This window comes from Blennius ocellaris (assembly GCF_963422515.1).
Source record: "Blennius ocellaris genome assembly, chromosome: 2".
Lineage (NCBI taxonomy): Eukaryota > Metazoa > Chordata > Actinopteri > Blenniiformes > Blenniidae > Blennius > Blennius ocellaris.
The window spans coordinates 22,489,141-22,512,382 of record NC_137651.1 but is presented as its reverse complement, the minus strand read 5'-3'; the positions used below and the strand labels follow the sequence as shown (position 1 = coordinate 22,512,382).

The 23,242-nt window shown below is 41.5% G+C and overlaps 1 protein-coding gene across 1 annotated transcript; it reads left to right on the top strand.

Annotated features, from left to right (window-relative positions):
- Positions 1 to 860: 860 nt before the first annotated feature.
- Positions 861 to 20,995, top strand: LOC308140815 (alpha-2-macroglobulin-like; the record flags this gene model as incomplete). The annotated part of the gene is made up of 32 exons (XM_080510754.1): positions 861 to 1,013; positions 4,794 to 4,947; positions 5,464 to 5,516; positions 6,756 to 6,776; positions 7,043 to 7,208; positions 7,296 to 7,380; positions 7,497 to 7,641; positions 8,574 to 8,741; positions 9,693 to 9,920; positions 10,455 to 10,515; positions 10,620 to 10,765; positions 10,892 to 11,041; positions 11,794 to 11,934; positions 12,047 to 12,143; positions 12,235 to 12,412; positions 13,289 to 13,514; positions 14,256 to 14,382; positions 14,504 to 14,625; positions 14,740 to 14,791; positions 15,544 to 15,627; positions 15,708 to 15,884; positions 16,647 to 16,722; positions 17,216 to 17,372; positions 17,573 to 17,647; positions 17,799 to 17,961; positions 18,037 to 18,224; positions 19,216 to 19,428; positions 19,528 to 19,649; positions 20,421 to 20,511; positions 20,592 to 20,660; positions 20,753 to 20,858; positions 20,961 to 20,995. 32 exons carry the CDS (start codon positions 861 to 863, stop codon positions 20,993 to 20,995), a joined length of 4,029 nt encoding a protein of 1,342 aa, XP_080366880.1.
- Positions 20,996 to 23,242: the final 2,247 nt, after the last annotated feature.

Below are 23,242 nucleotides of genomic sequence, written 5' to 3'. Positions count from 1 at the left end.
TTGTCAACATACGGTGTGTATGTTGGGAACTTGAGAATGTGAGATAAAACACATTCAAGTGTCAGTAATGGCTTTCAACTGAATCACATTACAAGCAAATGAACGTGATATCAGTGGCTCTGAGTCTCGGGTTTCTGTTGCTAGGCAACTGCTTCGCTGCCTCTGACCGGAAATGATGCGTAGATCATCTGCAACTCATTACCGTTGCTGTGTAGACACTCAGTCTTCGTAGGGTCTGTCCTCCAGAGACACAGACAGCCTGCAAGAATGTGTCGGCCGACCCAAACCTTTTGAAAGGAGCGTTTGAAGCAGGGGTGCATTAATCAAGAAAACTGTAGTCCTTCGATTGACCTATAGAGCAGTCAGTCAAAAAATCTCCTTCAAATCAAACGTATAGTCAAATGGTCCAAATCGTTACATGTTGATTGATTTGAGCTGAAAGTTATTAATTAATGGCTCATGGAGTGTCAGAAACAAACATGACACGTTGGGAAAAGCGCAGGAATATGTTGTAAATAAGGATGTTGAGAATCAGACCCACCATTAAACTGCATTTACTTGTTGTGACTGGACCCCAGGTTTGACTGTTGCCTCAGATTTACCTCCACTCTCGGAGGAGATTCATGGAAAGTGTTGCCCACATTACTTTTGATAATGTAATCTAGCTGACAGTGCACTCCCTGCGGTCAGACCTTTATGGCCGGGCAGCAACAGGAAATGTAATTTTGCTTTTTGTACAGGCTAAAAATAGTGCGATACAAAAAAAAAAAAAAAAAAAAAAAAGGACCTGCAGTGGACACGCTTCGTGGTTTTCGAGAGGAAAAACCGCCCAATCTGGCAACACTGCCAGCGAACCACTGATGTTCTGGGTGGGTCCGGACAACAAGCTGCTCTACCAGGAGAGGGCGCTGCAGGGCGTGACGGGGAAGTTCAACCTGGAGGTGGAGGGCACCGTGTGTGCTGCAGCGCAGGTCATTGAAGGCCTCATGTTGAGTTACACCGACTTTCTCCATGTACTCCTTCATCTCCAGCCAATAATCTTTTCTGAAGTCTCCTATTGTCTGCAAGCATATTTGTCTCATGTATCCACTATCCCTATACTCCAGGTTTTCTCTCAAAACTTCCTCTGTCACTGGCCTGACACTCTTCTCCACCTTTATATTTATCTTTAGAGCTGCAAGCCACTGAGACCCACAATCCAACAACAAAACTCTCACTTCACTGGTCTGGTCATTTAACTGATCTGTAGTACTTACTAATTACTCACGATTATTATAGTCTTGGTCTAGGTACTCGAGGCCTCAAAGAGAAATCTCAAAAATTGTTGTTAAAAGTTGTTAAAATTTCAACAAAATCCATGCAGAAGTTTTGACATAATCTTACTAACAGACATACAAACAGACAGATATAAGCCGATGATTTCATTACATCTTTGGTGGACGGATTAATCACAGAAACACGATACTCCTCATGCCATCATGCTCAAGTTGTCATGGAAACATGACTGAATTTTGATGCTATTGTTACCACCTGTGAACACAGAACGGAAGTGTGTTGGTCTAATGCAGGTTTTGTCTCACAGGTGACCAGGCTGAGACGGATGTACAACTACTTTTGCACGACGGCTAATGATCGGTCTCGACATCCACCAGCAATTTACAGTTTTGTGTTTTGCACATATAAGAATTCAGACCATACATCAGCACAACTACGGGAACTGTTATCTGTCTGTGATTTGGTGCCGTAGAAGCTTATGAGTTGGAAGAAAGATGAATTAGTGGTACATAATACATGTTGCTCCCTGTAGAAAAAATAAAAAAAATAAAAAAATTGGGTGGCCAATGTAACTTTCTGAAAATTGAGCCAGTGTTGTTGAAACAAGTGTGACCATGAAAAATGTTTGTTCTTCTATGAGTGTTTAGATGAACCAAACATAACGATGAGTCAGGGGTGTATTAGACGTCGCCCACGGTAAAAAAAAAAAAAAAATCCATGTTGATTTAAGGTCAACTTTTATTGACAGTTCATGTCTTGCATTAAGAGTTTAGTTTGGCAAGCCTCTGTTTGGTTTGAAAAATCATTTTTAAGAATAAAAAAGAATAAAAAATTATGGATTCTTTACAGAGAATTTATTTCCTTTTCCACACACACACACACACACACACACGTAGTACAAGTAATAAAAGACAAAGTTTGTGTCCGGGCTGCGATGTTGGTCCAGTTTTAACAGTTTTAACCGCCATTATGGTCTCCAGCCACTGGTCCACTTCTTTCTTGGCTGTGGTTTCAAAAATCTGGTTCACACTGGTGTCAAAATTGCAGCGATTTACCTTTAAAAAAATAAATTTTTCCAAATCAACAAATGCATTATGACTTTCTGAAGGTTTCTTTATTGTTTGTGTTTCGATTAGTAAACTGCAACAAATTCTTCAATGTGCTTTCATATCTTTGGTGGACAATTTACTTGACCATGAAGACGGTCCAAAGCACATCTGTATTTGATATTTTCAGCATTTTGCAAATGTAATTGTAACCAGGTCTATACAAAACTGCAAAAATAAACTCAGGATCTGGGATCACCACAATTAATTGGTGATGTCCTAGTCCAAGGGTAAGACAATGTATTAAAGAATAATGAATCCGTCTTTGGCTGTAGAAAAGGAGTGACTTCACACAGAGAATAATTGACAGACACAAATCAGATACTTTTCTATAACAAAATTATTATTGCATTTTTGTTAAAAATACAGACACACTTCAATCTTTTTCCCTTTGTTTGTTATAAAAGAAAATGTTTGCTCCACCTTTGTACTAAAGGTTGGGTACTCGGTCTTCCACAAGTGATCATGCTGATAACCTGTCAAGGTATTAAAAAAAAAAAAAAAAAACCCAAGCTCCTTCCACCTTCTCTCTCGCTCACACGCTCCACACTGAGGGCATTACCACAAAGCATTTTCAACTGTCGTAAACTGTCAAAAAATGCCTCAAATACACAAACACACAATAAAAAAAATTAATGAAATCCTTAATATATTCTATACTCATCATATTACACCATTCAAATGAACTAACTTTAATGATTTCTAAATGGTAATATTTATTTTTGGTGCCCCATTTTTAGGTGGATTACATCAGCATTTAGTAACAACAATCATATTTCTTCAACCTGTGTTGTAACCCGTGGGCTGAGTTGAGTGGGAGTGTAATCAACAGAGACGTTTACTTACTGGACCCACAGTCTACTTTGGCCCTTGTAGTGCGATTAGGGACTGCTTGCATCACAAAGTCAAACATCCCACACTGGGTAAAGTGCACAGTTCCATGACTCCAAAGCCTCCCACACATTTAGGAAAATAATCTTGTTTGCAGACTCTGTCTCCATGAAGTGAAGCTATTCTCGGATATGCTGCCGCATCTCCAACAGTCAGACCCCAAAGTGCAACATGAGCATTTTTATTGGTAGCATCAGCAAAATATGTTATCTATCAGAACCTTTTATGGAGAAAGTGAGCCATTTTTTTTATCCATTCATTACAGTAATTTTGCACATCGGAAAAGGTATTTATAATGTGAATAAAACTGCTCAAATTAAATGTCTGTCACACATTAATTACACTGATTTGAGATATTCTGAAAGCCATTGTTAGAGTATGTTTTACCTACGTACATTTTAAGGCCCCTATGTTCACACACTCATTAGTAGGGGTTGTCTTACATTTTCAGGAGTGTGTGTGTGTGTGTGTGTGTGTGTGTGTGTGTGTGTGTGTGTGTGTGTGTGTGTGTGTGTGTGTGTGTGTGTGTGTGTGTGTGTGTGTGTGTGTGTGTGTGTGTGTGTGTTGTACACGCTGACATTATAAGAACTTGCTGTAATCGTGTGGACAAAGATTGTGATCCTCCTGAGGAAAATCATTACACTTTAAGCTAAAGACAGGTTTGAAGACGGGTCATGATGATGGCTTAGATAAGAGGTAATTATTTAGAGAGAGTCTGTGCAAGGAACAAAAACACATTGTGTGTGTTTCAGCAGGGGTGCAATATATTGTATCGAAAGACGCATCATTTCTTCATTTGTGTCAAAACAATTTCTTTAGAAAGAATTCCAGTCGGTGCCTTGTGAGGTGCCTGGAAATGAGTTCAGAGGTGAAGTGGGGGTGGGGTTGGGGGTGAGTGAAAAGTGGGTGTGTATCTCTCCCTGCGGCTATTTAGCTGATTTTGACTGCGAGGATCAGCGCAGTCCATCATGAGTCGTCTTGGGATGCAGTCGTGGACGTGGACACTGTGTGTCCTCCTGAGTGGGATATGTGTGAGTCAGGCCGCTCCTGGACCGTAAGTTCATCCGTCTATTCCGTCTCAATGGGGGGAAAACTTTTTACTGGGTTTGTCGTTTGTTCAAGCTCACAGCCAGTGAAGTAACAGCTGCTCTTGTGTGTGTGTGTGTGTGTGTGTGTGTGTGTGTGTGTGTGTGTGTGTGTGTGTGTGTGTGTGTGTGTGTGTGTGTGTGTGTGTGTGTGTGCAGGCACTACATGGTGCCCATCCCTGCGGTCCTGCAAGCTGGATCTGAGACCACATTCTGCGCCAGTTTAATGGAGCCCAACGAGACTTTGACCATGACTGTAACTCTGATGTCTGAAGAGGAAAACATCACCCTGCTCACACACACATCCGACAAAAGCTTTCACATCTGCAGACAGTTCCAGGTCAGCTCCCTAATAGAACCTTGTTGTGAGGTGTTGAGATGCACAGTGATTTTTCAAGAACATTTTCAAAGCTCTTCTTCTGTTTTGGTGCGACAGGTTCCTCTCAAAGCGGACGAGGTGCGGAACTTCCAGGTGGAGGTACAAGGCGACACATTTCACTCAACAGAAGTCAGAAAAGTGTTGATCAGATCCTATCAGCCCGCCACCTTCATTCAAACAGATAAACCCATCTATCTGCCTGGACAAAAAGGTAACCTTCGACTGATCACATGGTGTGTCAGATGTGTAAATAATTTAAAACCTATATTTATATGAAAATACTAAAAAGACAACGTTTGAAATCTTTAATTATGATTATTGGACCATACGACAAAGCTTTGACTCTAAAACACTGCTAGTATATGTGCTCGTTTTTGAGTTTTGACATATATTTCTGGACACTCTGATGAAGCGCGTCCACAGACAATGGATTTCAGGAGTGTTCCTGAGCCTGTGCAATGGTTTCGATCATGTCTGTTTTGATGCAGGTCACAACTTACAATGCATTTTCAGTTGTGATCATACATAAAACTGCAAAGAAGCAGAATGTGGGGGGAAGAAAAAAAACTTCAAGACTGTATGCAAATGAATTAGCAACATGCTAAGAAGAAGATAGCCGTCATATGCAAGAAATGGTGATTTAGAATTTGATTTCAAAAGCTGGTTGTTGAAGGGAAAACAAAGACGACAGAGCCAAGTCTTAACGCAGTGTCTCTGTTCATTTCAGTGAATTTCAGAGTGGTCACACTTGACTCCAGGCTGAGACCTGTCAATCTGAAGGTGAGGTCAATGGACCCCTTATCCGGGGTCGCATCACGTCCCCGATCATTCGACTGCAGCCAAAGGATCAAAAGTACAGGCAGGGCCCCTTTAGACAAACCTGTTTCTGCTGATGCTGTGAAGCAAATGTTTACTCCTCCACTTTTCTTTGTGAAATTAACAGTTGATACAATCACGACAAAGCACCTTTGATCAAGTCATGAAAAAAACCCAACAATTTGGTTTTTGCTCCCATTTTTCATGAGCTGAACTCTACAATCTAACACTTTTTCTGTGTATGAAAAAGGACTATTTCTCTCAAATATTGTTCACAAATCTGTCTAAATCTGTGTTAGTGAGCACTTCTCCTTTGCCGAGATAATCCATCCCACCTCACAGGTGTGGCACCTCAAGATGCTGATTAGGTGGCCACAATAAAGCAAAACTGCTCATTGCAGGGTGGCCTTTTATTGTGGCCACCCAAAGGCACACCTCTGGCAATATTCATGCTGTCTCATCAACTAATACAGATTTAGACAAATCTGTCAACCATATTTGAGAGATCTTTGAGTTCAGCTCATGAAAACTGGGAGCAAAAACAAAAGTGTTTCGTATATATTTTTATTCAGCGTATATCGTGTGGGTGAGATTCAGCAGTAAGAGATTACATATGACCTTGGTGGATTTAATTATCTTTGCATCTATTTCTGCTTGTATAGTGATTCAAGCTACTCCACTAAACAAAATGAAAAGAAAGAGAGAGACTTTAGAGAAATAGGATGGCATCGTCAGCGAACAGTACAGGGAACGTAGAATATGTCGCCGGTAGCAGATAATAAACCATGTATACAATCGAAGATCTGTTCATCAATAACACCTGTATGTAGTGAAGTAATTTTAGATTCAACATTCATTCATTGTTCTTGAAAGACGTGAATTCTATTAATTCAATGGATGGCCCGAGAAGTTTTTATTATGGAAAAAAACAACAACAACAGATTCCTGCAACCCTTGGCCCTGTTCTTCACAATTCTAATCTATCTGTATTGCATATACTTGACATTGATTTCAGGGTTTTTATCCAATGTATATTAGATTAAATCTTCATGTATTATACAAGGTGCCATCACAAATGCCGCCCTGTTTAAGTCACTTTAGTTCTGTTACACATAGAAATATTCAGACTTGTGAAGTCACTGCATGATGAGAACAACTTATCCTTTAACATATCTCTCTATATGGTATCTTTTTGTTTTACAGTACAACATCATCGTGCTCAAGGTAAGAAAATACCCGCCAACTCAGTCGGCTATTTCTTGTTGAATCTACATGTGTTGCAACATCAATACATTTTCTGATTTTAATTTTAAGTCGGAACCCTCCTTTTTAAGACAGACCACCATACGGTATATGTCCCATAGTTTTATCTGCAGTCTGGTTTAAAAATTAAAATAAGGAGAAGACTTAGTTGGGAAAGTATTTCCACCTTTACATCCTCCTATTTGTGTGTCTAACGTCCGAACACTTGGATGTCGTTGATTTAACAGGATCCTAACAACAACAGGATCGCCCAGTGGCACAATGCCACCTCAGACGGTATCATCCTGCAGCATTCCTACTCCCTCAACACCGAGGCGCCAGAGGGACAATACCAGATCGCCGTGGAAGCACAGGAAGGAGATGTATATCACAGCTTCAAGGTGGAAAAGTACGGTAAGTTAGCAAACTGGATCTTTATTCAGCAATCCTTTTTTAATTTATCATTCATTCATCATTAACATTGATCATTTCCCCCCACAGTTTTGCCTAAATTTGACATGACGTTGGAAGTTAAAGATGAAATCAGTGTGAAAGAGGAAGAACTAAAACTTGAAGTTTGTGCAAAGTAAGTAGTTATTTCAGGGTTTTAAAACAAGGGTGCTTTCAATGACTCTGAGGTTGATCTATTTCGATGAGTGGATGACTCAAAAGTTACTTTTTTTTTCATGTGTAAATGTTTAGGTACACTTATGGCCAGCCTGTGCCAGGAGCGGTGAAACTGAAGGTGTGCCGACCTCTTAATCGCTATGTATCGCACACTTATTTCTCTATGGAGCTGCAAGAGGAACTTAAGATCACTACCCCGTGTCACATGGAGACAAAGGAGGTAGAGTAAATACAGCATCGTCCTTCTGTGTGAATGTGAAATAACTCAGGCTGGACTGAATATGGGACAGCTTGTATATTTGCCAGTGACACAAAAATAACCAGCAGCAACTTTATGGAGAACATTTTTCTCAAATAAGGCGTAGCGGTTACATGCCTAACTTTCTTTCATGTAACTTTAGATACTACCCATGTTTTATCCATCCATCCATCCATCCATGCATCCATCCAACCAACCAACAAGATTAAGGTTCAACATGCAAACTCCATACAGAAAGTTCTAACTGAACAACCCTGAAGTTAATGCTGACGATTAGCTAAAGCCACATCGTTTCAACCTTTTTTCAATGGTTTTCGGAATAACTGTGAGTCGGCAGCATCACCACTGCTTTAGGGCTCAAATGTGTGTCATCTTGGTACAACTCATACAAAGGCTGTCGTATGTAGTGACCTGATTATGTTGAAGATCTGTCAAGAAGTGTCTTTTGTCCGTGTTTTAATGCTGTATCATTTCCTCATGTTCCCTTTGATGACACAGACAGATAAAAGTGGTTGTGCCACATTTACCATCATGATGTCAGCTTTCAACAAACTCGACCAGAAAGTTGTGCAGGATCAGCTGGATGTCAATGCCGAAATAGAAGAGGAAGGCACAGGCAAGCCAATTAACCTTTTCCACATCATTTTTTTTATATATTGATGTGCGTCACAATGTTGCTAATGAAAGCATTCCTTTTTTATATGTAGGTATTTCACGCAGTCAACACAAGACAATAACCATTTCATATGTTATTGGAGAGCTGTCTATCATCAACACAACCTCAATTTATAACAAGGGGACCGATGTGGAGGGGAAAGTAAGTGCTCAATATTTCCTCAGGCTATCTCTTCAGTTTTCTCTTCACTGTTACAGCACCATGTTGCTTTCAACAGGCCAAAGCAGTCGACCACCTTGGCAAGCCCATTCCCGACATGCCGCTCTACCTCTTTAAAGGAGAAAGGTGGGATTCAACCAGACTGCAGAATCTCACCACTGACAGCGAAGGACTGGCCTCGTTTTCAATCAGCACTGACGACTTCCGAGGGCAAATTCGCCTTCAAGTAAGTAGGAAGGTCCGACGGTAACCAAGAAGCTTCTCTGACTGGTGAACCAATTAGACGAAGCTATGATGTGCAAGCTGCTGAATAGTGGGTCGATCACTGTCACTAGTTACTAATGTATTTATATTTGAAGAATATTTAATTTGCTATGTATGCACAAACTAAATATAGGAACAAGTATGAACCCCACAATCCTAATCGGATCGGTGGAGATCAGATTGAGTATTGGCAAATCCAGTCAATCACCTCACCAATCTTTTTTTTTTCCCACTGAGCCTTGTTTGTGACCTGCCGGAAACTGAAATCTAAGTATCAGAGACCAAAATGTGTGAATGGGATACCCCTAGTAAGAAGTTTACAGTCTTTATTATCTCTATCCTATTTTGACTCTTCACTCTGGGTTTTTTTTGCACATAGAGACCTCGCTCAGTGGTAACCTCTCAGTGGGATTCGAACTACCGACCTCAAGCTTGCCACTCAACCACTTTCAGAAGTCGTGAGAGTAAAATGAGCCAGCTAGTAAAACCTATCTATGTCAGATAGCATAATAATATTAAGCATCCAACCCTTCAACCTGCCTGTGAACTTGCACTTCAACTTCAGAGTTCTTATGAGATTTCAGGAACTTATTTTATTAGACTGATCCAGTATTCGATTCAATTATATTTATGTAACACCAAAGAACAATAAGGTCATTTTAAGGCACTTTTATAGAGAAAAATTCAACACGACATGAACAAGGAAAGGTTTGGTGGAAAGGATTAACTCTTGACAAGTCGAACCAGACACAGAGGAAGCTGCTTTCTGGAGCATCAGACTCAGAGTTGGAGGCTTTCTGTTGAACCGGGGTCAGAGGTGGAGACTTATCCCAGACTGATCACATGTAATATCAGGCAACATCATCTGACTGAGAGATGAGTCCTCCTCACACATTTTCTTTCTACAACTCAGGTGAGCGACATGCCAGAACTGCAATACGTTGGATACAGGGTCCCTTACTATGACATCAAACCCCACACCATGAACCTGTTCCAACCGGTCACTGAGGAAACTGTATCTGCCAGCTCCCTGAAGGTGAATAAGAGAGAGGAAAGCCTCACCTGTGGCAAAGAAGAGGAGATCCAGGTCGCTTATAATGTGGTGGGAGAGCCTCAGGGCCCTGTGGATTTCTTATATCTGGTGAGTTATTTCTAGTTCTCTCGCACCACGAGCCATTTTTCATAACTCATATCTGACTTGGATGCTAATGCAGCTGGACATGCAGGAGAAATGGACAAGCTTGAAATAAAGGAAATGCTCGGCACCAAAGTTTTCGTTTTAGGGAATCTTTAGATATTTTTCGGTGATTTCTGTCACATGTATAACAAAGCGTTTTAAATAACGCATTGTCATATAGATCATCTCTAATGAGACATGGCCATGGGTCATCGTGCATCCTTCAGTTTTTTTAAACAGGTTCAATTAGTCAATCAAACAGCAAGGACAGATTTTTATTTTTTACAATTCCTCTAGAACAACAGTGGCTTCAGATAACAGCAGTCACACTATATGGATTGCAGAGCCAGACATCCTGACTATCACCTCTGTTCACAGACACACAGTTGGTCAATCCTATTTGTATGTTTTAAATACTGGGCTGAATCTAAATCATTGAATTGGACACGCTTTGTGGTCCATTACTAATTCTTTGTGATTTCACCTCCAATCTTCCAGGTCTTAGCTCGGGGAGCCATCGTCAACCAAGGATTTCAACAGTTTGAAGTGCAAGAGAAATGTTTGTAATTTAATTTGCTTCATAGTTGCAAAGTCATGTTTTTTCCTTCTGAAGCAAGTGTGGATGATCATTGACACAGCAAAATGGTTGGTTTTCTGTTTCAGTGAATCAGGGCGTGGTGACTTTTAAGCTGGAAGTGTCTCCAGATATGGCACCTGAAATCCAAGTTGTGGCTTACGCCGTTCTCCCCAGTGAAAATGTGATTGCCCACAGTGCCGACTTCAACATTGAGAAATGCTTTGCTCACAAGGTCAGTGTCACAACAAAGTGCCACCAGTTTTGCCGTTTACATTTAACTGTAAATTTAAAAAAAGATCACTTGTAGCTGAAGTTGCTCAAAATAAATGATATTAAAACGAAGGTTCTCCTGTATCAGGTGTCACTGGAGTTTATGCCGACGAAAAGTGTCCCAGGAGTGAATGCCAACATGCATGTGACGGCGCAGCCAGATTCTCTGTGTGGTGTGAGTGCTGTGGACCAGAGCGTCCTCATCAAGGAGCCAGGGAAGACTCTGGAGGCTGAACAGGTACCAGTAAATCCTGAATAAATGTTTATCCCAAAGGGTCCAAGCTTAATGATTTGACACATGCAGGGGGACATCAAGGAAAAAAATGAAGCGATGAAGTTTTCCATTTTTAAGGTTATGCTGTAAGTTTGGGATAGAGTAGATTTAGTGCCCAGGAGAAAAGCCTCAGTTTTGTTGCTGTTTAATATGACTTCGTCGTGAGGGAGCCAGGTGTTTACTTTGTGCAAGCATTCACAAGAGGGAAGTGGGAGGGAGGCTGGGGGAGGGTGTAGTGGAGAGCGAGAGCTGGGTGTTATCCGTAACAGTGGAAAGGGGTGTTATATTTCCAGAAGATGTTGCCGAGGGGAACAAGGTAGATTATGAATAGGAGAGGACCTAGGACAGAACCTTGTGGAACACTTGAAGTGAAGGGGGATGTCAGTGATCAGAGTTGGATGAATTGAGTATGGCCAGATAGATATGATTTGTATACATGTATACTCTATAATAATAATAATAATAAAAAACACTATCAAGGTTCTAGGTTTATTCTTCTATCTTTCCTTTTGTGCAGCTATTCCTCTTGTTTTCTTTTAGCCATTTCTATCTTGAAATTAATTGTTCAATACATTTCAACACTGATTTTCATGTAAATCATCAGCCAATGGAGAAGTTTGCTAAACATGACTTGCAGCTTTGAGCCTCTGGCCGATTCGACCAGTTATCAAAACTTCATTGGACACCCTGGTTTGTTCTGTGTTTTTCCACTTCAGATATTTGACTTGCTGCCTGTCAAGAAAGCAACCCATATACCACATCGGGCTATAGATTCTACAGAATGCTTGAACGTGAGACAAAGAAGATACATCATGCCGCATCCTGATAGTTCTGAAGATGTCCATTCCATTTTCTCGGTACAATACAAATCACTCCAATCTCTTTCCTTCTCTCTCTTGTTCCCTCTTACAGTTTTTCTCATATCTTTTCTTCTTCAAAGTGACATTTGTGTGTTTTTGGCTTATCTAGAATGTTGGACTGAAGATGGCCACAAACTTATTCATCCGAGTCCCTTCATGCCTCAAGTTCAGAGGACGATATTACCACCAGGGCCGTGGCGGATACCGTAATGTTCTTTATATACAGTATATAAGGTAGATGCCTGTGTCTGATATTCTCTGCTGCCAATTTCTGAACGTTTCCTGGTTATCTTTCAGATCTAGACTACGTTCCTGAAGTGGCCCGAATGAATACCCGAGTGGTGGCTATGGCAGCTCCAGCTGGGCCATTAGGTGGAGGAGTCATGGATACGGAATTACGGATGGAGGATGCGGTCATAGAAACGGTTCGCACCTTCTTCCCCGAGACTTGGATCTGGGACCTTGTGGAAGTTGGGTGAGCAAAAGGATTTGATGGTCAAGAAATGAACCTATATTTTAGGATTAGAACTTGAATTTCTCATCATGGTCCCCATAGAAAGAGGTGTTCTGCATGAGCAGGGTCCAGCAGAAGGTGATCCGAATAATCCAGAAGATGTACAGAGTGACTAAACATGAGATGTTAACAGAAATAGAATAAAAGTCAGACCGGACAGGACATGAGGGGACAGAACATAATGAGAGAAACAGAAAACAATAAATAACCAGATTGTGAGACTCAACTGTGAACGCTCTAAAGAGATGATGAACACGAGGCCAAGCAAATGATTTTTTTTAAAATGGGTTAGGGTTAGGGTTAGACTCGGAACTGCTGAAAACCTTCAGCGGGACACATGGCATGTGGTCAACAGACTCCCTGATGGTCAACCACTGCTGGCAAATTGCTTCTTTGAATTAAAAGAACGTAATTGAAAATTACATGACAAAGCAATAATGCCCCTATTCAGCACAGCTTTAAAGGACAGGAAGAAAACCAAAATCATTTGGATAATCGGAACCTTGGAACAGATTATTTAAAATTTAAAAAGTGAAACAGCACATGGACAGGCACACACTGCTCAAGCACCTCACACTTTAAAATAAAAGCCTGTTTCTTATATTTGGTGCGACAAGACGTTTTGACGGTGGAAAAAGCAAAGGCGAACTGTCATTAAAACAGTCAAAGTTTATGCCTCTAGACTTCATCTGCACCAACCATAGTAACCAAAATCAACTATTGCTGAGAATGTCTGTGTTGATTATTGCTCTGCAATGCATGTAGTTGTTCACTCAGCGGTCCATTTGACTTATTTACCGTCTCACAGATTGTGTTTGTGTTTGTCTGCTAATCCAGAGACTCTGGAAAGAAGGACGTTTCCGTCAAAGTGCCCGACACCATCACCACCTGGGAGACGGAGGCTTTCTGTTTGTCCCCTCAGGGTTTCGGTCTGGCTCCTCGCCAGAAGTTCACCGTCTTCCAGCCGTTCTTCCTGGAGCTCACCATGCCGTACTCCATCATCCGAGGAGAGAGCTTTGAGCTGAAGGCCACCGTCTTCAACTACCTGACCAGCTGCATGATGGTAACCTGGCCTTTGACTTCTCCTCGGCTATGGGAACCATTTTGGCGTCACTTTCCTTTCGTTCTGTGTGTCCGTTTCCAGGACAACGGGGTTCGGAGCCACCCAAAGTTCAACTTTTTGAAAACGGCTCTCAGCGAGATTTAGGATTATGGGTTATAGAGAACCTCTGTTATAGATGACCAACATGACATTAAGAAAATTATGGTTATGATCTGGAAATGATCATTTTATTCAAACAAAAGGGAGTTTGTTCTTGTCTGACTTTGAAGTCGATTGTTATGATGTATTCTCTTCAAACAAAGATTTGATCCAATGGGGGAGCAATTCAAAAGATTATGTGCTGCAAACTTTCTCATCAATTCATTTTTACTGATGGAGTCTGTACTGATAATTGTTTTCTAAATCAAGGGTGTCATAAATAAGTCCTGTGAGCCACAACCGGCCCGCAAGAAGTCTCAATCCAGCCCAGGAGAAAAAACGAGCAAGTCTTTATTAAAAAAAAAAAAAAAAAACATTGTATACACAACACAACACTGAGGCTCAAACTGAAATATCACGAGCTGAAACCGCATGGACCAAAATTAATCAGATGAAACGTCGCCCCGATTAAATCGGCACCATATAAATATATGATTTTATTTGCACAGTCGCATTGAAATTTTCAATCTAGATTAATACTATGACTCTTATTTGTTGGAGATTCAATTTTAAAATACAATTTTTTTGTTTCTTTTTCAACAGATTTTAGTAAAGCCCGCAATCTCGACAGATTACGCCCTGACCCCGCTCTCGGGACACCTGTACTCAGCCTGTTTGTGCGGGAACGAGCGTAGGACCCTCAGCTGGACCATGATTCCCTCCTCCCTGGGTGAGAACCGCCGTCCGCTTTTCATTCACACACCATGAGATCCGCCTGAACGACCATATTTTTTGATACGCTAGGAATCGCCGGGGATCTGAAGACTTTGATCTTCTTTTTTTTTTTCCAGGGGTTATGAATGTGACTGTGTCTGCCGAGGCCGTGGCGTCTGACCTCTCTTGTAACAACGAGGTGATCAGTGTGCCCGAACAAGGTCGTGTTGATGTGGTGACAAAATCCCTCATCGTCAAGGTTTGGTGCCTTTCAAAACTACGTGCTCTTGTTCTGCAATGTTTTTTCCTGTAAAACTGGCAATGCTCCTTTGTTGTTACCATCATCTTTTCTTTTTTTTCATATTTCTTTCAGGCTGAAGGAACTGAGGTGACAGACGCATACAACTGGCTTCTGTGTCCAAATGGTAGGTTTGGATTACAGAAATCAACCCCCCCCCCGATCAAGATTTTGACCAAAATGATATGATTCATGGTGGAGGCGTCATGTGACCTGTTAGCATACGTTACAATGAAGAGCACGAGACAGTGGTGATCATCACTCGTCATTGCTCACGGTTGTCAATATTGTTCCGTGCTGCTACGGGCCATTGCGCATCGTCACTTTCTCTCATCAATCTGTCAGGAATGTTGAGAATTTGGTACATAACAGTGGCGGATTTTGTTATGGGCAATGTGGAGCAGCCACCCAGGGTGCAATCTGTAAAGCACACCAGAGGAACAGAGAACTACCTCGTCTCAGCTGCAGTCATGTGGAGGCACGGCTGCTCACCCAGGGTGTAAAACAAGTCAGGTCCCTGACTGGGTATACAGTTTCTATATTATAATGCTACTATATACTGGTCCGGTCCACTTGAGATCAAATTTCACAGTATCTGGCCCATGAAGTAAAATAAGATTAACACCTATGGTCTATATCAATATGCAGCTATCATTATTTCACCTCTAGCTCTACGGAAACAAGTAGAAAACCTTTTGAAACAAGTGGAATATAAATGCCTAATTTTACGACTGGTTCATGAGCATGTTGCTTTCTCACGTGGCTTGGTTTTCCCACCGCGTTGGTGTGAACCAGGGTTTTACATTTTGACAAATACAAACAGAACCAAACCAGTCAGACCTCCAGCTGGATTTCCTCTCTGTTTTTGTCTGCACACAGGTGGAGCTTTGGCAGAAGAGAAAGAGATCAGCCTTCCTGGAAACGTGATCGTTGGCTCTGCCCGTGCTTCAGTGTCAGTCCTGGGTAAACTCAACAATTCACTTCAACCAAATGTTGCTGCAGCCAATGTATAGCGCACCACGTGATACAGAAGTTTGTCGCAGGTGACATCCTGGGCCGGGCCCTGAAGAACCTGGGTGGACTGCTGCGGATGCCTTACGGATGCGGGGAGCAGAACATGGCTCTGCTGGCCCCCAACATCTACATCCTGCAGTACCTGAAGGGCACAGAGCAGCTCACGCCAGCCATCATGGAGAAGGCGTCCAACTTCCTGACCAGCGGTGAGTCCCAGTATAACAAAACAAGACGACTGTAGAGATGGCAGAAGTCTCATGCATGAATATTGAAAACTTTTACAAACTTAGCGTAAATCACCGCCCTCTATCAGTCCCCTCAGGAGCCCCTGGAGGGCAATGCTTTGGGAATTTAGTGTAGTAGTGTCAAACCTATGGGGCCAAAACTGTCCTGCAGGACGATTCAATCCAGATCGAAGGACGACCTGGAAAAGTCTTAAAATGGCTTTGTCACAAGAAACAATTTTTTTGGGTTGGTCGAGTACGAAGGAAATGTGTGCTAAGAATGTTTTTGTCAGCACCCATCAAACTCGATTCGTTTTCGTGTTCCTCAATAATAGAAATGATTCAATTCATTAGAGAAATATTAATGACTTCAACCAAATCAAGTACCAGAAGTCGCTGCTTTTGCATCATGGATCTAGTTTATAAACTTCTCTTATATATGCAGATATGGGCAACTCTGCTTGGACTGCTGCCTCCGCCACCCAGCCCCGGATAAAGCGGTAGCCAATGGATGGATGGATGGATATATGCAGATGTCTTTCGGATTTTACAATTTTAGATCTTAACAGTTTTACGTTTTAAGAGTTAGAAATCCAAATAGAATCCAGATCTTAAAACAGGAATTTGTTGAATGATTTGTATTTTTTATTTTTTTTTGTCTCATGTAAATGTAAGAAAAATCCTTTACATTGTGGTAACTTCTGTTGTCATAACTGCCATAATTGTTCTGTTTCTGTTGTAAAGGCCTCCAGAGACAGCTCAACTACAAACATGGGGATGGCGCCTACAGCACATTTGGAATGGGAGTTGGAAACACTTGGTAAGGAAATGACCAAAAGTATTCAGTCATCCTTTCAACAACTTCTAATTCGGTTCATCATGATGGTGACGTATATTTCAGTATTATATCTAGTCGTAATCTCTTCTTCTGATATTCAAAGGTTTTTATTTAGCATGTATCATGTGATTTACATAAAGTTTTTTGATGAATTTTAAGCCAACAACCCTGAATAAACTATACATGCAGAGATTGTGTTCTCATACTAAAGCACATCCAAAAGAATCTCTGAAAATATTTTCATGAAGTTATATCCCTCAAGTTTCAGTACATTCATATGGGGTAGTAGCATTTTCTCCATGTATCTGCTTGACAAAGACTTACTCATAATATATGGCACCACAGGGAGGTGAAAAACATTCATTTAAAGGGAAGGATCATTTTTAAGCCAAAGGCTTTATAACCAATGACGATGACTGCTACTTCTTTTAAATCGATGTTTTTCTCTTGGTGACTCTGCTCTTCTCGTCCGCAGGCTGACGGCCTTTGTGATGAGATCTTTTGCCCAAGCCAAATCTTTCATTTACGTTGATCAAGCTCATATCGACCAGTCCCTGGACTGGCTGCGAACAAAACAACGTGAAAATGGCTGCTTTGAAAAGTCAGGAAAACTCTTCAACAACAGAATGAAGGTACATTGATCCTCTTCTGATTTAAAAAAACAAAAAACAAAACATGATAGATGATGTTTCCATGCACAGTGCATTCATGTTCTGTAAATTCAAAATCAGAAGTCAGAATTGGCCATATACAATTGCAAGCGTATTTATGATTGACTTATGGCAGTTGGGTGATGTTCATTGCTAACATGTGCACAATGCTTTGTGTGCAGGGAGGTGTGTCTGATGAGGTGACGCTCACTGCCTACATCACCGCTGCTCTCCTGGAGATGAACTACACGTCAAGTGTGAGTAAATCTCAAGAAGAAGGTTTCAAATCATCCACATTTCTCTGGTCGTAGTTGAAGACAAAATATTTTCTAAAAGTCTTTGTGCCTAAAAGCATGCAAACCTTTCAGTCTGTTTAAAAGAACCATTATGTCTTTTAATGTGTGGTAGAATCCACAGGTGAACAACAGCCTGTCGTGCCTCAAAGAGTCCATGAGGGACCTGAGCAACACCTACACCACGGCCCTGATGGCCTACGTCTTCACCCTGGCAGGAGACGTGGAGAACCGCGGTCGCCTCCTGGACTACCTCGACACGATTGCAGTCAGAGAAGGTGAGCCGTCGTCCTGAGGGAGGCGATCAGGCTCCATCGCGGTGAGTGTGAGCTGACGGTTGTTTCTGTTTCCAGGAGGTTTCCTCCACTGGTCTCAGAAAGCAGCAGACACATCCGCCTCTCTGTCTGTGGAGATCAGCTCCTACGTGCTCCTGGCCAAACTCAGCGCCTCTCCAACCGCCGAGGACCTGGGATACGCCTCCAGCATCATCAGGTGGCTGACCAAGCAGCAGAACTCCTATGGAGGTTTCTCCTCCACACAGGTACGACTGCACACGACCCAGACAAGCTGACCTGAGGCAGGTAAATGAGCGCAGGAGCGTGGGAGAGTTCAGGCCAAAATAATTCTGATGTTCCATCAAAGCAGCAGGTGGAAGCCAGGTTTTCCTCACATAATTGACATTTTCATGTCTATCGATGATCCTGAACTTAAGCTTAACAGCCTTCCTCCTTCATAAACTCTTGATCCCAGGTTTTTGCATGGCTATCATAAACACTACTTCAAAGCGTCATCATGGCGTTCATATGCCGGAATTGGTGATGCAAGAACTTTCATGAGAGGGAAATAATGTTTAGGCTACTTCATTCAAACGTTTATTTGCGAGCCAATGTCCGATCTTCACACAAACTTCAATATTTCTAGGCGGTCACATCTTTTATTTGAGTTCAACTTCAGCAGAATTCGACAAGGCTTCACTTTGGATACTTACCACCGGTGTTCGACACATCTTCATTGTGAAAGTTTCTTCTCCTACTCATCACTCACTGCAGTATTTGCGGGGTAAAATACATACACAAAAAATCAAACTAAAACAAAAACTATCTCACCACAGTATGGTAGTGATCACCCATCGTGAGCAAGATTTCAATATATAAGAAGGAATAAGATGCTGCTGGTTCCTTCCATCTGCTGCTGGACCAAGATTATCAACGCTAAAATTGCATCTGAACATGGAGGAAATAATGTGTCTTATACACCAGTGAGATTTATGTTCTCTCACTCTTCGTGATGCATTTCTTGATGGATGCGACATCTACTCAGGTGTGACATATCGTATGGAAAATCCATTGATTAAGAAATTGTATTTGATTGATGGTTTTAATTGTTTCCTGCCTGGTGGCCGGAGAGGTCAGAAGCAAAAAAGATGAAGGAAAAGCAGCCAAGACTCAAAATTCTGTTGGTTAGAAGTGCAAAGACAACTTGTTCACCCGATATCATGCAGCCGTCTTTAATCCTTCACACATGTGCTGCAGGACACGGTGGTGGCTCTCCAGGCTCTGGCTCTCTACTCCACTCTGGTCTTCAGTCCCGAGGGTTCCAGCTCCGTGGCGTTTCAGGCTCCCAGCGGTCCGCTGGCGTTCGAGGTGAATTCGGACAACAAGCTGCTCTACCAGGAGATGGCGCTGCAGGACATGGCGGGGAAGTTCAACCTGGAGGTGAAGGGCTCCGCGTGTGCTGCGGTGCAGGTTAGTTCGGAAATGCTCATCCACACGGCCTCCGGGCAAATCAAACTAAACTGTTGTTGACCGTTCATACTGAACTTCTCTTGCCCGCCTGTTTTGCAGCTTGTCGTCGTCTACAACATCCCCACTCCCACTGAGACCACCACTCTCAGTGTGAAGGTTGAAACGAAAGTCGACGTCAGCAAGCCCTCCAGACCTAAACTCACTCTGAAGCTGCAGTCGCTGTAAGTCATCCACGAGCAGGTTACAGACATGTTACAGTCAGAAAGCCTTTTCTTTGAGGTGCAATCTGAAGGACAGATTAAATGTGCCGGTGAGGGGGAAAATGTACTGGTCTCAAACCTGTTTTCATCAAGGGCAAAGGGCCGGTTGTAACTTTGAAGTTAACTGAGGGCAGTGATTCTCCACCTTTTTTCTTGATGGACCCAAATCTTTACCATGAGTTCCTTTTCTCTGAGGATCAAATCTTTGGGTTTTCATACTATCTTGGGGTGTTTGGTGGGGTTCCAGCTTGCACATTGTCAAACCGCCATTGGCCAGTTTTTCACCCCAAAAGATGCCCTCAGCTCTATGAAGCCATGTAAAGCTCTTGGTATGCTCTTTAATTTTTGACTTATTCAACTTTCCCTCAATCCTGATACTCCACCGTTTCTTCTCCTGCTACTGACTCTGCAAGACAATGATACACTTTTAATGTAAATGTTTCAACGTAGAAGTTTTGTGACAAATATCAACTAAATGCAGACTCACCTATTTTAAGACATTAAAAATATTATGACCCATAAAAACAAGAGGGCCTCGTTTCCCCATAGTTTTGGCCACATTTAACAGGACATTCACTGTAAACTACAGTTTAACCATTTTAGAGTTAGAAATCGATTAAAGTTTGATTTTGCAAAAAGAGAATTAAAGAAAGCTGTTGATGGTTACTGACACAAGAGGTGAACTTAAAGCGTTGGTCAAATACGATCTCACGATGTCGGTTTGTTTTACAGTTACAGTGGAACTGAGAGCGACACCAACATGGTTATCCTGGATATCAAAGTGCTCTCTGGATTTGTCGTAGACGAAAAGTCCGTGAAGAGGGTGAGTTGTAACCGTGACCTAGTTTAGTTTATGAGTTACTTCGTGTATCGTACTGGTGGATAACCGTCTTCTGCCGACAGCTCCGAGGGGCTCTGCTGGTGGACCGTGTTGACCAAAAGGAGGACCACGTCCTGGTGTACCTGCGGGAGGTGAGAGAGCGACATCTGCAGAATGTTTGATTTGTGAAAATGTTTTGATGACAGTGGTGTTAATCGCAGCGTGTTTATCCTCTTCTGTTCAGTTACCCAAAGACACGGCCATTAACCACACCTTAGACCTGATCCAGGAGCTCCCAGTGAAGGACCTGAAGCCTGCTGTGATCAAGATCTACGACTACTACCAGCCCAGTAAAAACACATTCACGTTCCCTTTCAATACAGATGATTGTGAAAACAAAACAGTATTAAATGTGTTGGAAATCTTAAAAATGATCTCCCCTCTCTCCTCAGGCGATCAGGCTGAGACGGAATACGTCTTCGCGTGAGCGACAGGTGACAAGCTCTCATAAAAGACATGAAAAAAATACTAATAACGGCTCCAGAAATGTTTACCACAATAAGAAGAAATAACGTCTTGTATCCTTTGTTTTACAGCTTCAAGACATCCCTTGCTCTAGCACCAAGCAAGAAGTTGCATTTTATTAAAGATCATTTCGAATACATCGCTTATATCTGTGTCTTTTTCCATGAACATATGTATTAATACATAAGCTCTGCTTATTGAATACAATCATCAAAGGTGAAGTTCGAACTTAGTGATACGACATAAAAAAAAAGAAAAAAAACAAGTGAAATATAACACTTTCCTGTGATAATCATAAATACAAAGTGTAAAAACTGAATGGTCATAGTATGGCCATTGTATAGTATCATAGTATGTATAATTTTTCAAAATGAAGATTTATAGTTCAATGTACAGATTTTCCATATTTTGCGGAACTGATTTGTCAAAGTTCCCTTAGGTTTATATAAAGGATCCAAATGCTCTGCAGCCTTTTTATTCCAATAAATGAGGAGGAACAAGCAAGTGAATCACTGAATCATAACGTGGAAAAGAAGACACACATTTCTTCTCCTATCTCCAACCCCCCCCCCCCTACTTCTGGGTCTGGTTCGACAGAAAGCCTCCTGGTTCTGCGGGTATTTTCCTGTTAAAGGGGATTTTCTTTTCCTCTTTCCACTGTCTCCTATTCTTGCTCCTGTGGAATTGTTGAGTTTATTTCTGTAACAGTGCTTTGAGGTAACTGCTGTATTTGGTGCAACAGAAATATAGTTGAATTGAATTGATTGAATTAAATTGAATGTCAAGTTTCGCTTGATTTGACTAAACTTCACTTGTAGAACATATTATTTGTCAGCTGAAAGCACATTTGGCATAAATAAACATGCACTATATGGACATACTGGATTAGAAACAATCAAACCAGCATGTAAATGTATATTTTAGAAAAATAAACATAATTGAAAAAAATATAAAAGCAAATATGTGAAAAGCTGTTTGAGGCTTTGGAGTTTATTTAAGTGGTTTGTACAGTGGCCGACAAGTACGAAACACTTTTGCACAATGTGACACAAATTTAGATTTTGAAAAACAGTTTTATGTATTATAAAAACAAAATTAACAAAAAGTCCCGAGACACATTTACGTTTCAGAGGGGGGAAAAAATCAACAGAGCGCGAAGCACGTAGTGCGAAGCGGAGACACAAATGTAGAAATCTCCCGGAAAGGAGGGGCTGAACCGGAAGTAAACTTGAGGTGACCCGGAAGGGATGAAAGGAGCTGATAAATTCGAGTTATTGACGTTAATTAACCAATATAGAAAGCGACAGAGTGACTTTGGCCCATTTGTGGACAGCATATGGACCAATTAATGCGTTTTTGCTGATCGTGTGGTCGGTCTCTTCAATGTTTGCCGGGCATGGACCAGACCGGCGGACCAGATGTGTCATGAAAACATCATGGACATTTTCCTTCAGTCAGCTTTCCTATATCTGTGGTAGAGGTGCCCTGTCATGGATTTTTTTTTAATGGTCCTTTCTATTTTAGGTGTTACAATTTGTGAAGTGCTTAACTTATAATGAACAAATGTGAATACCTTAATCCTTGTGGAATACAGTGAGAGACAGACATGGATCATTGACTGGGAAGAAGTCCAAGGACTCGTATGAGCTGTGGTCTTCTAATCTGTTTCAGCCATTGTGGGTCAGGTTCACTGCTTTTACATGAAATGCACCTTCATCCAGGCAGATGTGTTTTATTTTTTGGCCCTGTGCAGACTGACGTGACCAATTCAGTTGTGATCTGCAAGGTTTTCAGAAATAAACCTGCAGAATGACAGACTGGGTTTGATACACGGTCTCAACAATTAAAATGGTCATTGCCTCACATGGATGAATAGTCCTAAGTAGGTCATCTGTACTCTGCAAATATTGTACCAACACTTGTGCAAGGTCCCAGCTTTCTGAGGTTTACAGGCTTTTAAAGGAAACCATTACAAATAATCAGTTTACGGTGAGAAATAAAGTGGATCTTTGTGGATTATTTGACGCTATAAAATGGCTTGAACTTAGAAAATAGTGGACCCAAAGTTTCATTTCTATTAATCCTGCAGATTATTGTTGGTCCATCGGTGAAGCGGCAGCCTGTTAGATTAAACTCGGCCTGGACAGAGATTATGAGGAGGGCGAAAGGGATTTTTTTTAAACACTTTTTGACATTGTAGAACATTAAC